We start from the raw sequence: 15,699 nt of genomic DNA on the forward strand, positions 1-15,699 counted from the left end.
CAATGAAGGCGGTCTAGAAATCTGAAATTGATCGATGCGCCTAGCGGAACAGGGTGTTGGTCTTTCGAAACTGGATCGATAATGTCGAAAGGGCGAGAGAAACTAATGCTACGTTTAATTATTCAAATTGAGTGAGATTATTGCGAAGATCACGTAAAGTCAGGTAAATTCAGGATTTTTGGATATCTGCCAAGGCACTAAACAGATACTAGGCGGGAACATTCTCACGTCCTGGTAGGCAGGTATGATATTGTGCAGTTGAGGCAATGAGGAGAGCTAGGAGGGGGCAGTGGGAGAGGAGAGAGAGACATGTGGCATCTAGGAGCTCGGAGATATCAGTCCTTCCATCGGTACAAAGTCCACACTGCTGCTATCATCAAATCTTGTATAAACTTTTGGTCGGACATTTCTCCCGCGAAGGTCAGGTGCAGCTTTGTCCCAACTACGGCATGTACTAATAACAGAAGCGAACTTGGCAGATCGAAATTGACATTAGGCACTTAGGCAGGTAATCTAGTAGATACCCTAGTAGGTAGGCACAAGTACGCACTTTGGTAGATACTACGCTGATATCATAAGCGGTGATCGAGGCGGTAAGCCACTGGAGGCGCGGGCGACACAACAGCGGCACGTGCGCATGTACCCCTCCCTAAGATCCGCCTTCCCCACCGCCTACTGTTCCTTCTACAACATTTCGAGAGAGCCCTGAATGCAAGCAATGATTCGATTTAATGGCTGACATAAGTAGATACAAATTCACTTGGTTTTTAAAAAATTTGACTGGCAGAATATTACATAATCAACTGGGGTCGTTAACACTTTTAACCCGTCAACACATGTCACTACCCAAGGTTGCGCATATTTCACCCTTTTCCCGTGTTTGAACAATCAATATGGAGCAATCACAGAGTCTTCGATCATTGTTCTTGTCGGCAAAGGAGGCAAAGTCGGCGCTCGAGTCAAGGAGTGATACCAATACCGCCACCTACCGGGATGATGTAAATGCGACAATCGCCAAATTCCAGGAGTGCCAACGACAAGTCAGCATCTTGTCGCTGTTCAGCTCTAATGAATCTCTGGACGATCTTTCATCTGGCGACCTACAGTGAGAATCTCAATCTTGAGATGTTATTATCTGAAGCTAATGTCCTTTTTCCAGATATATGACCTTAGAATACCACCTTGCCGAACTCATTCAGCGAGGCCCCAGTGCTGATCGCGAATCCGTCCTACGGAGAGCCTTGGAACAATATGAGAAATTTTTGACGCGCCTTGATGAGTATGAATTGTTGACAAAGGCGGATCGGAAGCTGTTTGAGACATACATGACCAATCCATCTGCCTTCACATTGGCGCCTGTCAACGATGCAGCGACTCGCCGGGATACCAAGGTCAGACGATTCAGAGAAGAGAAGGAACTCAAACAAAAGCTCGAAGTAGGTCAGGATGGTTAAAAGAGAACATATGTTCTGAACTGGCCGCTGACACATTTTGCAGTATTTTGCCCAAAACGAAGCACGACTCCAAAGCGATAGCGACGCGACCCGCAAACTCTATCTATCCGAAATTCATCTCTATACACACCAGACCTTCCAAGCACTAGATTTACTGGTGCAAGAATTGTCTATACTTTCAGCCATGCAGAATGCCCCCATACCAGAGCCATCCCAAGCGCCGCAGATCGACCCCCGGCAACGCAGTAATTTGGGAGGCGCCAATTACTCGGACCGTTTGGATCCATCACTGTCACAACTACTTGGAGGAAGGAATGGTCCCCTGTTGAACAGTAAAGGTATACCAATGCAGCCATTTACCCTGCTCGACCGTCGTTCGCAGCTCCAGCAGGGCGTCTTCCGTTCCGGTCATAACTTACCAACCATGACCATTGAAGAGTATCTGGACGAAGAGCACAAGAGAGGCAATGTTCTCCAAGGAGGCGAACAGTCTGGAATCATCCCAGAAGTCGATGAGGATGATCTGGAAAAGGCTGACCAGGAGACGATGAAGGCCCGCGCCTGGGATGAATATGTGGAGGCAAACCCCCGTGGATCTGGAAACACGCTCAATCGTGGTTAATTTAGTCCAAATGTTCAGTTGATAACACATCTTTGGAAACTATAGACAGGGCTCGTGGATTGGATTGCAACAAAAAGCTAGAGATCGATTACAATCACACTTACGCAAATCTGATACATATGTAAAGACTTCGTTGAGCTCATTCTTATTTCAATGGGGTATTTACATGATTGAGTCCCGGTATATCTGAAATTTGTTCCTTATTGTCAATCAAACTGCAAAACTTGCTTTGGCGACCTTGTTTCGCTGAATCTCCTCAAGAATTGCGCCAGCGCCATCTGCCACCAAGGCTTTAGCTACTGTGACACCGAAGGCTTCAGCACTTTCAGTTGAGTCCACTTCGCCATCAACCTCGACCTGTGCGCACTGCTGACCATCGACGCTAACAACCACGGACCGCATACGCAGCTTCTTTGATCCCGCACTCTCTACCCACTCACTCTCGACACCCAGAGGGGCACTGCAGCCTCCTTCAAGGGTTCGCAGAAGACTTCGCTCAGCCAAACAAGCAAAGGTAGTATCCCGGTGACCAATCGTGGCCACCATTTCTTTCAGTAGAGTATCTTCCTTGCGAATCTCAATACCCAGGGCACCCTGTCCAACAGCATAAAGCATACCGCTGTTCTTCGAGTCGAGGTACTGAGTGATACGATCATGCAGATCCAGGCGCAGCAGACCAGCCGCCGCGAGAATTGCGCAGGTATACGGGCTATCCTCAGCATCCAACTTTGACAGACGAGTTCCAATGTTTCCGCGGATATCCTGGACCTTCAAGTGAGGGTATTTACGCGCCAGTTGGGCGGTGCGGCGAATCGAGGAGGTTCCAACGACGGAGCCGGCGGGGAGTTCTGCCAGACTCTTGTAAGGCAGCCCTTGTTTTACAACGAAGACATCTCGGCTATCTTCACGGGGCATCATCATTCCAAGAGTGCAGGTGTCAGGCAGAAGGGTAGGGACATCTGCCGAATTGAAAACAGGGTTAGCATCGCTTGCGCGGGGTGGTTTAAAGGTGATGCGGGGCAACAGGTTCCTGCGGCTTTTACCTTTGAGGGAGTGGACGATTAAATCTACTTGGCCTCCGATCATCAATTCCTCAAGCTCCTCGGTCCACAAGTTTTTCGATGTGAAATCCTTCAGAGCTATGGTAGTGTTGAGATCGCCGGCGGTTTCCTTAGTCAAGGTCTTGAATTCATATTCGGGGTATGATTTCTGGAGAGCTGCAAGCACAAGGTCGGTTTGCATCAAAGCAAGTTTGGACTTGCGTGTGCCAATAGTAAAGGTCTTCTTGGCGGGGGCGGAGGCGGCCATTTTGATAAGATGATATGAGAAGGAAAGCCGTGTAAATCATCAGTTGAGATGGTTGAAGCCGAGGGTTTTTTATAACCTGAGAAACAAGGCATCAACAAGCCGGAATTCCGCGTCCAGGGTAATGATCACGGGATCAGACAAAAAACAACAGAATTCATTTATCTCTTTTTTACAGAAATTGATGTGTAGCTGCTTGGTTGGGGAATATACAGTTATGTAGAAGGGTTAGAAAAGACACATCTACTTTTTGCCCAATCACTGCTGCGTGTCACGTAGAGGCATGGACAAGAAGAATCCTAGAATGTATTCCAGACAAAGTCCCTCATTGCTACATGTGTAGAGGAAATTATCTAATCAAACCGTAGACAGAAGATGAACAGCGTTGAATTATTAGTACTGTAGGCGAATGGAAAGTTTCAGGATTGGCCAGGCCTGAGAAAGGCTTCAGATCTATATAATCCTAGACCAACAATATAATGTACAGAAGACAGGCCCAAAGACAAGACAAGGGTTAAAGAATACATGAACACCGAGTTTTCAAACAGAAAGAAAATCCAGCACGGAGAATAAAGTTAAACAGTCCATCGAAATGCAGGTCAGCGAGATGAGACTTAACGCTTCTTTGGCAGAGTAAGCCATTTAGGATTCTGGAAACCCCTGCCTTTGGTGTAGGCAAACTCTTTGTGCGCGAAGTCAAGGCCTAGTGTCTTCCAAGTCGGCTGCCAGGTCATCTTATCATTCTTCAACTCCTTAGCCTGCTTCTCGAACGCCTCGATCACCTTCTTGTCCGGCTTCTCGGCTGCGTGACCCTTCTGGGAATTCTTCTTTTGTTCCTCGTGGTTGGCCTTGGTGATTGAGTCCCAGGCTTCCTTCTCCCACCTGTATAGTAGACGCGTAATTGGTTAGCAATTGAACTTGAGGAAATGTATACCGAGCCGAAGGATATCGCGGTGTCCATGGGAAGTAGGAGTAATCCAATTCGCCACATGACAGTATCCCAACATGGCCAAACGGCCAAACATTCAAAGCACAATTGATTCACTTACTTTGCCAGATCCTTGGGCTCCTCGGGCCAAACGAACTCGTCCCGTAGTTCAACAGTCATCCGTTTCTCAGACTTCGGTCGTCGCCATTGGCCAAGGGATCGGCCTTCTCGCGTTAGCCGGGTGACGGGCTGCTGCTCGATGTAGCTGCGAATTCTGACAGCTGCCACGCCGTACAAGCGCTGGAGATAGTCACGCATGTCGAGCTTGTTAAAGTTGAGGGGGACGCGGAATTGCGCATAGCGGGGAGAGAGGAAGGGGGTTCGGACAAGGGCGATGGTGAATTCAGGACTATCATAAGTTCAAATGTTAGTTTCATTGCCTCCATTGGTTTTTTGTCGCCCGGGTGTATTTCAAGGATTCGTGCTGGACAGTGCTCGGGTTTGAAATTTGATGCTTCATAGATTTCACGGATGGAGTGTAGACGTACAGGAAGACCTGCTTGCGCTGGGCAGGCGGCAGCATAGACTGCTTGACCCCCGTTTTAGCGACACCAATTGCTTTGCGTACCATGGTGGAATTGGTTGATGGTTGGATGGAATACGTCGGAGTTCGTGAATCTTTTGCTCCGTCGGAATAATTGCGTGAATGGCCGCACCGCCCGCCCTACTTTTGGCCCTTACAATATGTATGTTCACCATCGTTTGAACTACTCCAATCTTCCATGTTACAGATATTTTGAATGCCACATTTGTTTTATATTACAGTCTAAATTCATAACTCATGGTCATTAATGCACTTAGTTTTGGTTTCTCCTTCATTGCCCAGATGGCCCCGAGACATGCAAGTCTTCGAGTCGTCGTGAGCTCTCACCCACGTCCTCGTCAGCTTGCTCCGGCTGTTTGTCCTTACTAGGCTCTTCTGATTCTGAGCCAGACTCTTCATATTCGTCCTCATCTTCGTCGCTGCTTCCTTCATCTTCATCACCATCTTCTCTAGAGCCGGCATCCCCGTCCACACCAACTTCCTGCATATACTTCTCAAGCTCGCGCGCCATCTTTCTTGAAAAGCCTGATGCCTCAACCTCCACATCCAGCCGCTTGCCAGGGTTTTTGATGAACTTCTTCCTAGCCTGGGCGAAGGTGGGACCAGGAACATCGCTCACGAAGTGGAACTTGCGCTGGAAGTACCGCTTGACACAGTTCACATCACGGTCGAAGTACATCTCGGCATTCATATGGTCAATAGAGACCATCTGGGGGAAATCAATGAGCACCGGAACCAGCCGGATATCCTCATCTGCCACATCATCCAATTTGGTATCCGGGGTGTATTTCTCTTTGGCCTTTTCATCCACCTCTTCCTTGATGAGGAGGTTAAACTCGTTAAAATCACCGTGAATCAGACCAAAACGTGCTAGCTCCAGGATGATATCCATCAATTCCGAGTATAATGCTTGTGGGTTGGGGACCTTGGAGATCTGGCGGAGCGGGAAGGCATCGATCAGACTCATGACGATAGTGTGTCGGTTCTGGGCGATAGGTTCGGGAACTGAGAAGCCATTCTCACGGAGGGCCTTCATGAACGCAAATTCCTTCATTGCGGCCAGTCGTGACATGTACATCCATGATGCTGAGATGCGGTGTCGTAGGTAGTCGCGGTTCGTCTTGACGGTGCGGAAGGAGATACGACCCAAGCGGTGAATTTTCAAAATGCGCTGCTCTCCACTGCTGTGTGCAACCACGATGATGTCTGATTCCTTGCCCACACCAACTTGGTTGCCAACAGAGTAAACGACCTTTTGCTTCTGGTGCGCATTCATGGCCAAGTAATCCAGTCCACCATAGGTAAGTCTGTAGCCGTCATCTGCAAAGGGGTATGAGCCATGATTATAAAGTTTCGAGGATTGGGAGAAAATGTACACTTGGCATTCTTTACTTTGGCAATCAAGTTGATCTTGGCCAGGTTCGAGATGGAACGATGCACGCCGCTGCCACCTCGGAGGCCGGAGAGCTGCACAATCAGCGGGGTGGGGACGACTTCATGGTTGCGACTGCCGGCTTCAACCTAATAAGAAATAAGTCTATTAGCGATCGAGTCAGACCTATGAGAAATGCGCATAGCGGGGTGGAGGGGCTGATAAGTACCCCGGCAAGGACCTTAAAATCCTCAGTGGTCAGGTAGCGAAGCGCCTTAGGGTCAAGCTTCATTGCGAAGAATTCTCAGGTCAATTTCAGCTCTGTGAATCGTGGAAAACCCAAAGTAAACGGGACGAAGCTGGATCTGGAAAGCGTGACGTTTAAAGCGATACGGAGACAGAAAAAAGTTGATAAGCTCAAAGCCCTATGCCCTATTTCCGCTTTTGGACATGTGCCTTGGTATCAACTTCTGAGGTACTAGATTTGCACCACGGCAATTCACACTGTGTAAGAATTACAGAGCCAGTCTCATGAAGTTGTGATAGTCCAAATTCCTAATAGAAGTCCCAATAAGTGAGCCCCGTACCAAAAGAAAAGCCCGATATTGCAGCAGTCTACAGGGATTCGTGGATAACATCCGTTCAAACCTGACGAACCAGATGCAGGAGTGAAAGAAAAAGAAGTTCCATGCTATTCCTCAATCGTTCTGAGTAAATTAGATACAATGATAACCTGACTACTATAATTGACTCGCAACGGGCGAGCAACAGAGATAAATCGGCATCTCATTGCGTTTATTCGGGGCTTTCCCAGTCAGGGTTCTAGATACTTTGTTAGAGAAAAGGATCAATGGATATCATGGTTTGGGGTAATTACCTTGCGCAGAATAACTAAGCCCTCGAGTGTGCTGCTAAGAGGAATGTACTGCTCATCCTCAAGTTCGGCTCTTTCACCGTACGACAGTAACACAGGGGTGCTCTGGGTCTGCCATCCGGTGATGGTCTTTGGCCGACCAGCCTGGCCAACAACATCAACGGCCTGACCCACGCGGACGTTCACGGTGAGTGGTTGCAGGTCCTCATCAAGGGTAACAAGGTACCGGGGGAACATGGCGGTGATGAGGAAGTAGAGCAGGTAGTGGTGCTCGGCAAGGATAAATTGCTTGGCGTCAATCAAAGACACGAGCACTGTGAGGAGACCAGCTGCCGACACACGAGAAAGTACCTGTCGGTCGGTGTGGAATGGGTTGAGAGTCATTGTTCCCTTGCCCATGTGAAGAAGACCCTGAGCGATGCGCACCATGAATAACGAGTTTTGGTCGCGGTGGTAGTAGCTGGCTAATTGCCGCAGAAGCTGGGCCAGACGAGCATTATTGGTGCCAGCACCACACAAACCCATGGCAAAGATGGCATTGATGGCGACCTCGTTGTCGTTGTCGTGACTGTACCGGGATAGGGTGTCGTAAATCTTCATCTGGGGGTTGCTTGGACTGACAAGACCCATGGCGAGGGGCACGACGCGACGAATGTTGCTGGAACCGTAGTGCATGAGATGACCAAACTGGCGGAGAATCATATCCTGACCAACATCTTCACCCATAGCAATGAGTGAAAGACCTAGAACAGCATATGACTGAACGAGCTCATCGCCCTTGTTCTCCTCCTTCTCCTCGATTAGGTCATTGCAGATATGAAGGAGTTCTTGCAACTTAAGCACAGTTCCTGTACCAGCCCAAGCACAGACCGATGCAAGAACCGAGGTTGGCTTCGCCATGGGGTGATCGACCGCTTTCAGGATGTCAAGAACGACATCAACCTCCTCTTGCCGGCCGAAGTAAAGCAGAGCCAGACCAAGGGCCATAAATCGTGTCCACTTATCCTTCAACTGCTTCTGACGCTCCTCATCCATCAAAGTTGTAGCAATTGCCTCGCTCACCTGGTGATTTGAAGATCCCACGAAGATGAGACCAAGCGAAACTGCTGCCATGGCGGACAGCTGCATGTCTAGCGAGGCATCCTCCACAATCGGAAGTAGGACATCTAGCAGTTCTTCTTTGTTAGAGCCGGCATATGCCAGACCAAGACCCATGATGGATGCGACCCGCATTGGCACATTCTTGGCCTCCAGATTGTCGGGATCACTCAAGAGAGCAAGAGCAGGATCGGATTCCATCCGCACTCCGGAGTTCAGGATACCGGTTGCAAGGAGAGCACCGGCTTTGACCTGGTCCTCCTCCACGTAGGTGAACTTATCAATCTTGTTCAACCCCTCTTCAACATCCCGGTGCATAAGCATACCCAATGACGCTGTCGTAGAGAGCTGGCCGTCATCTTTAGTCTTCCACACCCATGGACCCTTCTCCCCATCAACAAGCATCATCTTATCATTACCAAAGCCGGCATTAACAAAAGAGTTGACGAATGCGCTGGCCAGGTTGTGTCGTGCCGAATCGAGGTTGGTGAGACCGGCTCCGCGGCTGCTCTCCAGGTGTGTCTTGTAAATGTCCTCGGGCATCTTGGGGTCCAGAATGTTGAGCTCCTTTCCGAGAGACTTGAAGTGATTCGGAATAGAGGTGTTGTTCAGACAATCTAATAGAGATTCAGTATCCTCCTCGTCCTCGTCAATATCAAGCCAGATTTGCTGTCGTGCGACCAAAAATGCCATTTGCTTCTTGAGGGCCCTGTCAGTCGTGGCACTAATGTCAGTCTTGATGAGTTCGATGTCGTTCAATCTGATGGCGAGCACAATCGCCTGAGAAAGCTTGTTGTAGCGGACGTAAATCGTGTGAGCTGTGCGGAGGAACTGCTGGTCCTCGGGATAGGTGAGCAGGTTGACCATGCTAACCATGTACAAGCAGACTCGAGCATAAGTGTTCTCATCAACAAATTGTGGGATGTCCTCGATAATCTCCAGTTCACTCATAAGATCGACAGCATCAGCCTCGGCGTTGTGGCCCAGGAAATAAGGCACCAGCGAAAGTGCTAGGTCCACCAAATCTTGAGTGTCCTTGTCTGCGTTCAGCCGGCTCTGATATTCTTGTCCAATCTCCAACGCCAAGTGTCTAACGTATTCGTGGCCCCAGGAGCCAAGGTCCTCGGACTTGGCCAACAAGCGGTACTTGATCGTCTCCAGCTTCTCCTCATCTCCGTAGGTCATACCGAGTACGGAAAGCATATCAGCCAACGAGTCCTAACATAGTAAATGCATTAGTATGTGGCTTTATGATTCGATGGGCAAACCAACCTTAACAGAACCCGCTGTCCACTTCTCGTACAGGTCCGCGAGGTCATCGTAATGCGGTCGGAGGAATTTGAGGGGCTTCGGAACGGCGGTCATAGACGAGGTTGAAGTCTTGATGAAGTTTTTGATGGCATCTAAAGCAGGCCCGTAGAGGGAGGTGTCCGGCTCCTAATGTTGAGGCAATGTGAGCTAATGTCGTTGGTGGCTCCAGGCTGGATGAGTGGACATACCTTTAACCGCTCAACAAGCATCTCGAGCTCGTTTTTCAACTCTTGGTCTTCCTCGCTGAGTTCATCTTGAAAGATGTTAGCCGTAGGGTCCTAGGACCGAAGGAATGGGTGGCAGAAGTCAGATGCTTTGCTCCGCGGTCATGTTGCGACCTACCTTCCTGTGGCTCCTCGTCCTTCTTCTTTCCCTCTGTTGGGGCCTTCTCATCCTTTTGAGGCTTCTTTTCGTTTAGCTCGCGAACATCCTCAACCTTGCCCTTGCCCTTGTCGGCGGCAGTTGACCGTTCGCCCTCGTTCGGCATATCTGATGGTATCTGGCGACCAGGTCGGAGGTGGACTCAGGATAATGAACAGGGAACGCGAAGGGCAGGGCGTCAAATATTCAATGCACGAGCGAAAATTAGAATAGTGAACTGCAGATGAAGTATGGTGAAGTGATTGATTGTAAGCTGGTGTTCATGATGAAGAAGCAGAGAGCTGGTGCAGCTTCGGGTTATGTAATCACGCCAAGCCCTCGTCATTGTTTTTGGCCCGATCACCACGCTTCGATACCCTTCTACGGAGTACAGATGAACAGACAACTTTTGTCCGTTATCTGGGAAATCTCTATCAAAAATTTGACAACCGCTGTCTTAAGTCTACGCATTTTGACTCACGTGTCAATACGGTCACAGGTAACAGAATAGTTAGTAGGGGGTACAAGGTTGATGTAATGGATAGACTCGGAGGCACAACTACTGGGAGACTTTGAAGCATAATTGAAACTCCAACTTTCAAATTTTTGGAAACTTAAGGTGGGTGTATGGTGACATTTAATATGTCGCATAGCATACCCGGGCATAGATCATCCTTCAAGACAAAATAGATCATCAGAATATCCAGCGCCTCCCGGACTACTGGAACAGCCTCCGTAGTGTGTTCGAAATTGTTGAGAATAATCCTTGGCTACTTGAGTGAGCCTTTCTTGGGCCAAATTCTCGCCATCAAAAGAGATTAGAGGCAATGTTTCCATGCCTGGAAGGCCCAGCTCAAAAGTGTCAAATAGTGTCGTGATGGTCGATGCTTGATTTGGTGTCTTTTCCGGCGTTACTAGTTCGATGTCGTCGGAGAGGTTGTCCTCAGATACTCCATGTTTTGTGTCTTGTATATACTCCTCGGGCTCCTGGGCTAAGTCTTGGTGGACAGTCACCAAGGATGATGCCCTGGTACCAGAAAATGATGGGTAGAGCATATAGTATCCTTTGGCCCGCATCATTTCCAGTAGGTATTCCATGAAGGCCGGGTATTTCGGGGAGATGAGCTTCTCTTGAGAAGGAATATTTGCTTTGGATTCTGAAACGTCAAGACGACTCGAAAGGAATGAATGAAACTCAGCCCATTTATCACCGAAGTACAATGCTGCATTGCTATTCGGAGCTTGCCAAAGAAATGAGGGAATGTACTCTGTTTTTGCTTTTGACTCCGATAATGGCGCAAAGAAAGGGTCATCCTTCATGGTAGGTTTTGCAGATGGAAGCTCTAGAGAAATTCCAAGAAGCTTGGATGTCAAATCTGGGTCCCGAGCAGACTGTTTGTAGGCCAAAATGCTGTACTTCAGATAATGATAGAAGGACGGTGCCACCTCCGTTTGTGGAGATAGCACGAGCAGATGAGACACCCCCGGGTTAAGAGGATAAAACGACTCAACGGTTCGAAGAGAAGATTCAACGGGGTCCATAAAGTGCGGCTGGATACGTCGCCGGAGCGTGATCTGTTCCTTCAGTTGGGTTAAGCCATTGATATGCCCCAGGAAGTCAAGTGTTTTATGATCCACTTGCGGCGGAAGATCTATGGTTAATCTGGGAGTAGATCCCAAATAATCAGCAGCATCTAGCGACCGGACAAGCCTGATAAGAGAGCCCGGCGACTGGGATGCATGAACCACCAGATCGACATGAACGTCATTCCAGACTGTTATATACAATGTTAGCTTTCATTTCGAAAAACGCATGCCGGAAAGATATTACGTACCTTTAAGAGCAGTGCTATCAATGGTAGCTATCCACATAATATCCCTTGAGGTAGTTGGAAGAGCGATATGGGGAATGGCAGCATCCTGTATATGATGCTCAAGTCCAATCCAGAAGAAAGAGTCTTCCCAGTCCTTCATTTGTGTGATGATGACCTCTGGTGCGATGTAAGATTGAATAAATCCAAGACCACCTTTGACAGACCGAGCCAGTCGAGCATCGGTAGACTGGGCAGCATAGTCCGGTCGGCTATCTGAGGTTGGGGTCAATACTGATATTTTCGAGGGTCAAGCAAACCGCGGGGGGAGGGGAGGGGGGGGCACATACCATGCCATACAATTGGACATTCGGATTCCACGATACCATTGACGTGTTGAATTCCTTCAACTGAAACCTCTTCCTTTCCGAATATGGCCAAGTGGACATGATTTCGTTGTTCGCGTGCCATTCGACAGGCTAAAGGCAGCATGTCCGTGATGCTATGGAGATTGGATCCAGCGAATAGCACAGCATCACTGGGTGCATTCTCCGGGTGTTTATTTTGGGGTAGCGAACCGGACAGCTCATAGAGCTTGATCTTCCCATCATACAATTCGCCCTTATAATTGCTGCCTTGGGCGTCTGCCTCCGACGAAATATCAATTTGGGGTGCCGCCGCAAGGGGCTGCGCTGAACTTGCAGATGAAGAGTGCTGCTGCTGCTGTCTGAAACGTGCGATCTCTGGGTTATATCGTTCGCGGGCTGGCTTTAGGTCGGTCGGCATATGTTTGAAAAACTGGTAGACCAGCACGAGAGCAATCAAGGCAACAATCAGTCTTCGAGGGCGAGGAATATTTGAACACTGGGGCAGGGACCGAGAGCGTGCTGGTTGAAATCGGTGGTCGTCATCCTTCTTTCCCAGTTCCTCGTCCTTTAGATGAGGCATCTTTGCAGGTAGATGCCATATAACATACCACCACAGCCGATCAAGCGAATTGTGTTTCGGTATTAGATTGGTTACCACATAATTGTCATCGAGTCAACTTTTTGGAGGAGCAAAGGGCGGGAGTTCTCCACACTGAGATAAATGCGGTCGTTATCGCCTTATCGCAAATTCAAGCTCCGCGTTGCTTCTCCACTTCACGATCCTAACACGCGCCGGGCGCTTTAATCATCATGGAAGCCGAAATGGAAGTTGATTCGCCCGATCAACGTGGCACCAAGCGCCCAGTAGAAGAGGATGATGCATCCGAGCCATCAAAGCCGAAGCGGATCAAGGTATGAACGAGTTTTCCACTGCCCACTGTGCTTTCAATCGACATACTTACCCGTCTTCCAGGCCCTCGACCCTAATGTCGTGAACAAGATCGCTGCCGGTGAAATCATTGTTGCTCCTATGCACGCCTTAAAGGAGCTTATTGAAAACTCTGTCGACGCGGGCTCCACATCCATCGAGGTTCTTGTGAAGGATGGAGGGTTGAAGCTGCTGCAAATTACGGATAACGGACATGGAATTGATGTGAGTTGGTCGGAACTTTTGTTGATTTGAGGCAGACTAGAGTTACGGGCTCTGACATATTCCAGCGTGAAGATCTTCCGATCCTATGCGAGCGATTCACAACGTCTAAGCTCAAGGAATTTGAGGATCTATCATCCATCGGCACCTATGGATTCCGTGGCGAAGCGTTGGCAAGTATTAGCCATATTGCTCATTTGATGGTGACTACCAAGACTGCCGGCTCCAGCTGTGCCTGGCGGGCACATTATGGTGAAGGGAAACTAGTTCCTGCGAAGCCCGGGCAGAATGCAATCCCAAAAGCAACAGCAGGGCGAGGAGGGACCCAGATTACGGTGGGTACATACTATCTGTACAGGAACCAAATGCTGTATCACTAACTGAGACGTCAGGTCGAAGACTTGTTTTACAACGTCCCCAGTCGTCGCCGTGCATTCCGATCGTCAAGCGAAGAATACGCCAAAATCCTCGATGTAGTTGGCAGATACGCGGTGCATTGCTCAGGGGTCGCTTTTTCGTGTCGGAAGCACGGTGACTCTGGAGTGAGCATCTCAACCCCATCTGCCGCGAATACAACTGATCGGATCCGTCAAATCCATGGCAGTGCAGTTGCAAACGAATTGGTTAAATTCGAGTCTGCAGACCAGAAGCTCGGCTTCCGTGCTTCAGGTCTTGCTACCAATGCCAATTACCACGTCAAGAAGACAACTATTCTGCTCTTCATCAACCATCGGGCTGTAGAATCAACTGCCATAAAACGTGCTGTGGAGCAAACCTATTCCGCATTCCTACCCAAGGGTGGACATCCTTTCGTTTACCTTGATTTGGAAGTGGAGCCTCATCGGGTTGATGTTAATGTGCACCCGACCAAACGTGAAGTTAATTTTCTGAACGAAGATGAGATTATTGAGATGGTCTGCAATGAGATACGGTCTAAGCTAGCTCAGGTCGACTCAAGTCGCACATTTCTCACCCAGACTCTCTTGCCTGGTGTGCAAATTGTTGAGTCCCTCCCGCGTGACCAAACTGGCGAGGGTCCAGCAGATGGAATAGCTACTACTCCTACGCCTAAAACACCCGCAACACCCGCAACGTACAAAAGACCAAATGAAAGCACTCTCGTCAGAACGGACTCAAAAGTCCGTAAAATCACCTCTATGCTCGCTCCCTCTCCTTCACAACCTCACCCCGAAACATCTACCGAGTCCGGCAACCTACCCCCTTCTGTCCAGGCCGACGGACTTCAATACGAAACTACAGACCGCCAACCGCTCCGCATCGTCCTGTCTTCTATTAAAACCCTGCGCGGTGCCGTTCGTTCAACTATGCATAATACACTAACCGAGATGTTCGCCTCGCATACCTATGTCGGTCTTGTAGACGAGCGAAGACGCCTGGCAGCCATTCAATCCGGAGTCAAGCTCTACTTAGTAGACTATGGCCTCGCCTGCAATGAGTTTTTCTACCAGGTCGGCCTGACAGACTTCGGGAACTTCGGTACAATCCGTCTCGATCCGCCACCAAAGCTTGTTGATCTGTTGAGCATTGCAGCCGAGGCGGAACAGCAAGAGTCTCACAGTGCAGACGAAGGAGCTGAGAAAATCTTCTCTCAGGCTGCTGAAATCGTATCCCGCAGTTTGATTGAACGTCGCGAAATGTTGGACGAATACTTCTCGATGAAAATCAGTGAAGATGGCGAGTTGCTCACCATCCCATTGCTGTTAAAGGGATATGTTCCTTCTTTGGCTAAACTTCCACGCTTTCTGCTCCGGCTGGGCCCCTATGTGGATTGGTCTGGGGAGGAAGAGTGCTTCCGTACCTTTTTACGTGAGCTTGCAGCCTTTTATACACCCGAACAACTTCCCGTACCGCCTTCTCAACCTATCGCAACTGAAGACAGTGCCGATGAACCAGCCCCAGAGGCTGAAGACCCTTTCATTGTTACTCGTCGAGCGCAAATGGTTCAAATGATGGAATACACAGTCTTTCCAGCTCTTCGTGCTCGACTTGTCGCTACATCCCGCATGCTACGGGGCGTTGTGGAGGTAGCGGATCTCAAGGGTCTTTATAGAGTGTTTGAGCGGTGCTGAAGCAGACTTCGACACTTATCCTATTTATTATATTAGAACAGTCTTAGATAGTGTTGGTGTCGTTTATTAACAACATTTCCAAGTTCAAATTAAATCATATCCCTATGTTTCACCGTTATGTGCATGTCCATGTTCATTCCTGTTCCAACAACCCCTGTCCTGAAAATCCAGTAGCAAACAAGAAAGCTAAAGTTGGATGACATCGTGAAATCAAAATACCAGATACTACTAAGTACTCACGAACAAGTGTAGATGTGCTCGTTGTAGGGATGATCGCCGATATCCTTGAAAGATAAATGAAATTATATGAGTGCCGATGAAAAGAGGCACCGGAGGCAGCCCTAGAAAGTAT

The 15,699-nt window shown here is 48.9% G+C and overlaps 7 protein-coding genes across 7 annotated transcripts; 2 read left to right on the top strand and 5 right to left on the bottom strand.

Annotated features, from left to right (window-relative positions):
• Window positions 1-893: 893 nt before the first annotated feature.
• On the top strand, window positions 894-2,076 carry N7520_011277 (IGBP1/TAP42 family protein; the record flags this gene model as incomplete). The annotated part of the gene is made up of 3 exons (XM_057145210.1): window positions 894-1,105; window positions 1,160-1,436; window positions 1,498-2,076. 3 exons carry the CDS (start codon window positions 894-896, stop codon window positions 2,074-2,076), a joined length of 1,068 nt encoding a protein of 355 aa, XP_056990964.1.
• A 210-nt stretch (window positions 2,077-2,286) lies between these two features.
• N7520_011278 (uncharacterized protein) lies at window positions 2,287-3,384 on the bottom strand (the record flags this gene model as incomplete). Its single annotated transcript, XM_057145211.1, has 1 exon — window positions 2,287-3,384. The coding sequence occupies one exon, from the start codon at window positions 3,382-3,384 to the stop codon at window positions 2,287-2,289; it is 1,098 nt and encodes a 365-aa protein (XP_056990965.1).
• A 611-nt stretch (window positions 3,385-3,995) lies between these two features.
• On the bottom strand, window positions 3,996-4,940 carry N7520_011279 (mitochondrial 54S ribosomal protein uL23m; the record flags this gene model as incomplete). Its single annotated transcript, XM_057145212.1, has 3 exons — window positions 3,996-4,263; window positions 4,431-4,718; window positions 4,858-4,940. The coding sequence occupies 3 exons, from the start codon at window positions 4,938-4,940 to the stop codon at window positions 3,996-3,998; spliced, it is 639 nt and encodes a 212-aa protein (XP_056990966.1).
• Window positions 4,941-5,184: 244 nt separating this feature from the next.
• Window positions 5,185-6,577, bottom strand: N7520_011280 (protein kinase RIO2; the record flags this gene model as incomplete). The annotated part of the gene is made up of 3 exons (XM_057145213.1): window positions 5,185-6,233; window positions 6,290-6,434; window positions 6,515-6,577. 3 exons carry the CDS (start codon window positions 6,575-6,577, stop codon window positions 5,185-5,187), a joined length of 1,257 nt encoding a protein of 418 aa, XP_056990967.1.
• Window positions 6,578-7,080: 503 nt separating this feature from the next.
• Window positions 7,081-10,055, bottom strand: N7520_011281 (proteasome regulatory particle base subunit RPN1; the record flags this gene model as incomplete). Its single annotated transcript, XM_057145214.1, has 5 exons — window positions 7,081-7,107; window positions 7,163-9,475; window positions 9,530-9,694; window positions 9,757-9,821; window positions 9,911-10,055. 5 exons carry the CDS (start codon window positions 10,053-10,055, stop codon window positions 7,081-7,083), a joined length of 2,715 nt encoding a protein of 904 aa, XP_056990968.1.
• Window positions 10,056-10,597: 542 nt separating this feature from the next.
• N7520_011282 (uncharacterized protein) lies at window positions 10,598-12,687 on the bottom strand (the record flags this gene model as incomplete). The annotated part of the gene is made up of 3 exons (XM_057145215.1): window positions 10,598-11,703; window positions 11,764-12,015; window positions 12,090-12,687. The coding sequence occupies 3 exons, from the start codon at window positions 12,685-12,687 to the stop codon at window positions 10,598-10,600; spliced, it is 1,956 nt and encodes a 651-aa protein (XP_056990969.1).
• A 230-nt stretch (window positions 12,688-12,917) lies between these two features.
• On the top strand, window positions 12,918-15,347 carry N7520_011283 (mismatch repair ATPase MLH1; the record flags this gene model as incomplete). Its single annotated transcript, XM_057145216.1, has 4 exons — window positions 12,918-13,019; window positions 13,081-13,260; window positions 13,326-13,592; window positions 13,650-15,347. 4 exons carry the CDS (start codon window positions 12,918-12,920, stop codon window positions 15,345-15,347), a joined length of 2,247 nt encoding a protein of 748 aa, XP_056990970.1.
• Between the last annotated feature and the right edge of the window lie 352 nt (window positions 15,348-15,699).

The sequence above is a fragment of the Penicillium odoratum genome (genome assembly GCF_028828045.1).
Source record: "Penicillium odoratum strain IBT 22623 chromosome Unknown utg000008l_segment0_segment0, whole genome shotgun sequence".
Taxonomy (NCBI): Eukaryota; Fungi; Ascomycota; class Eurotiomycetes; order Eurotiales; family Aspergillaceae; genus Penicillium; species Penicillium odoratum.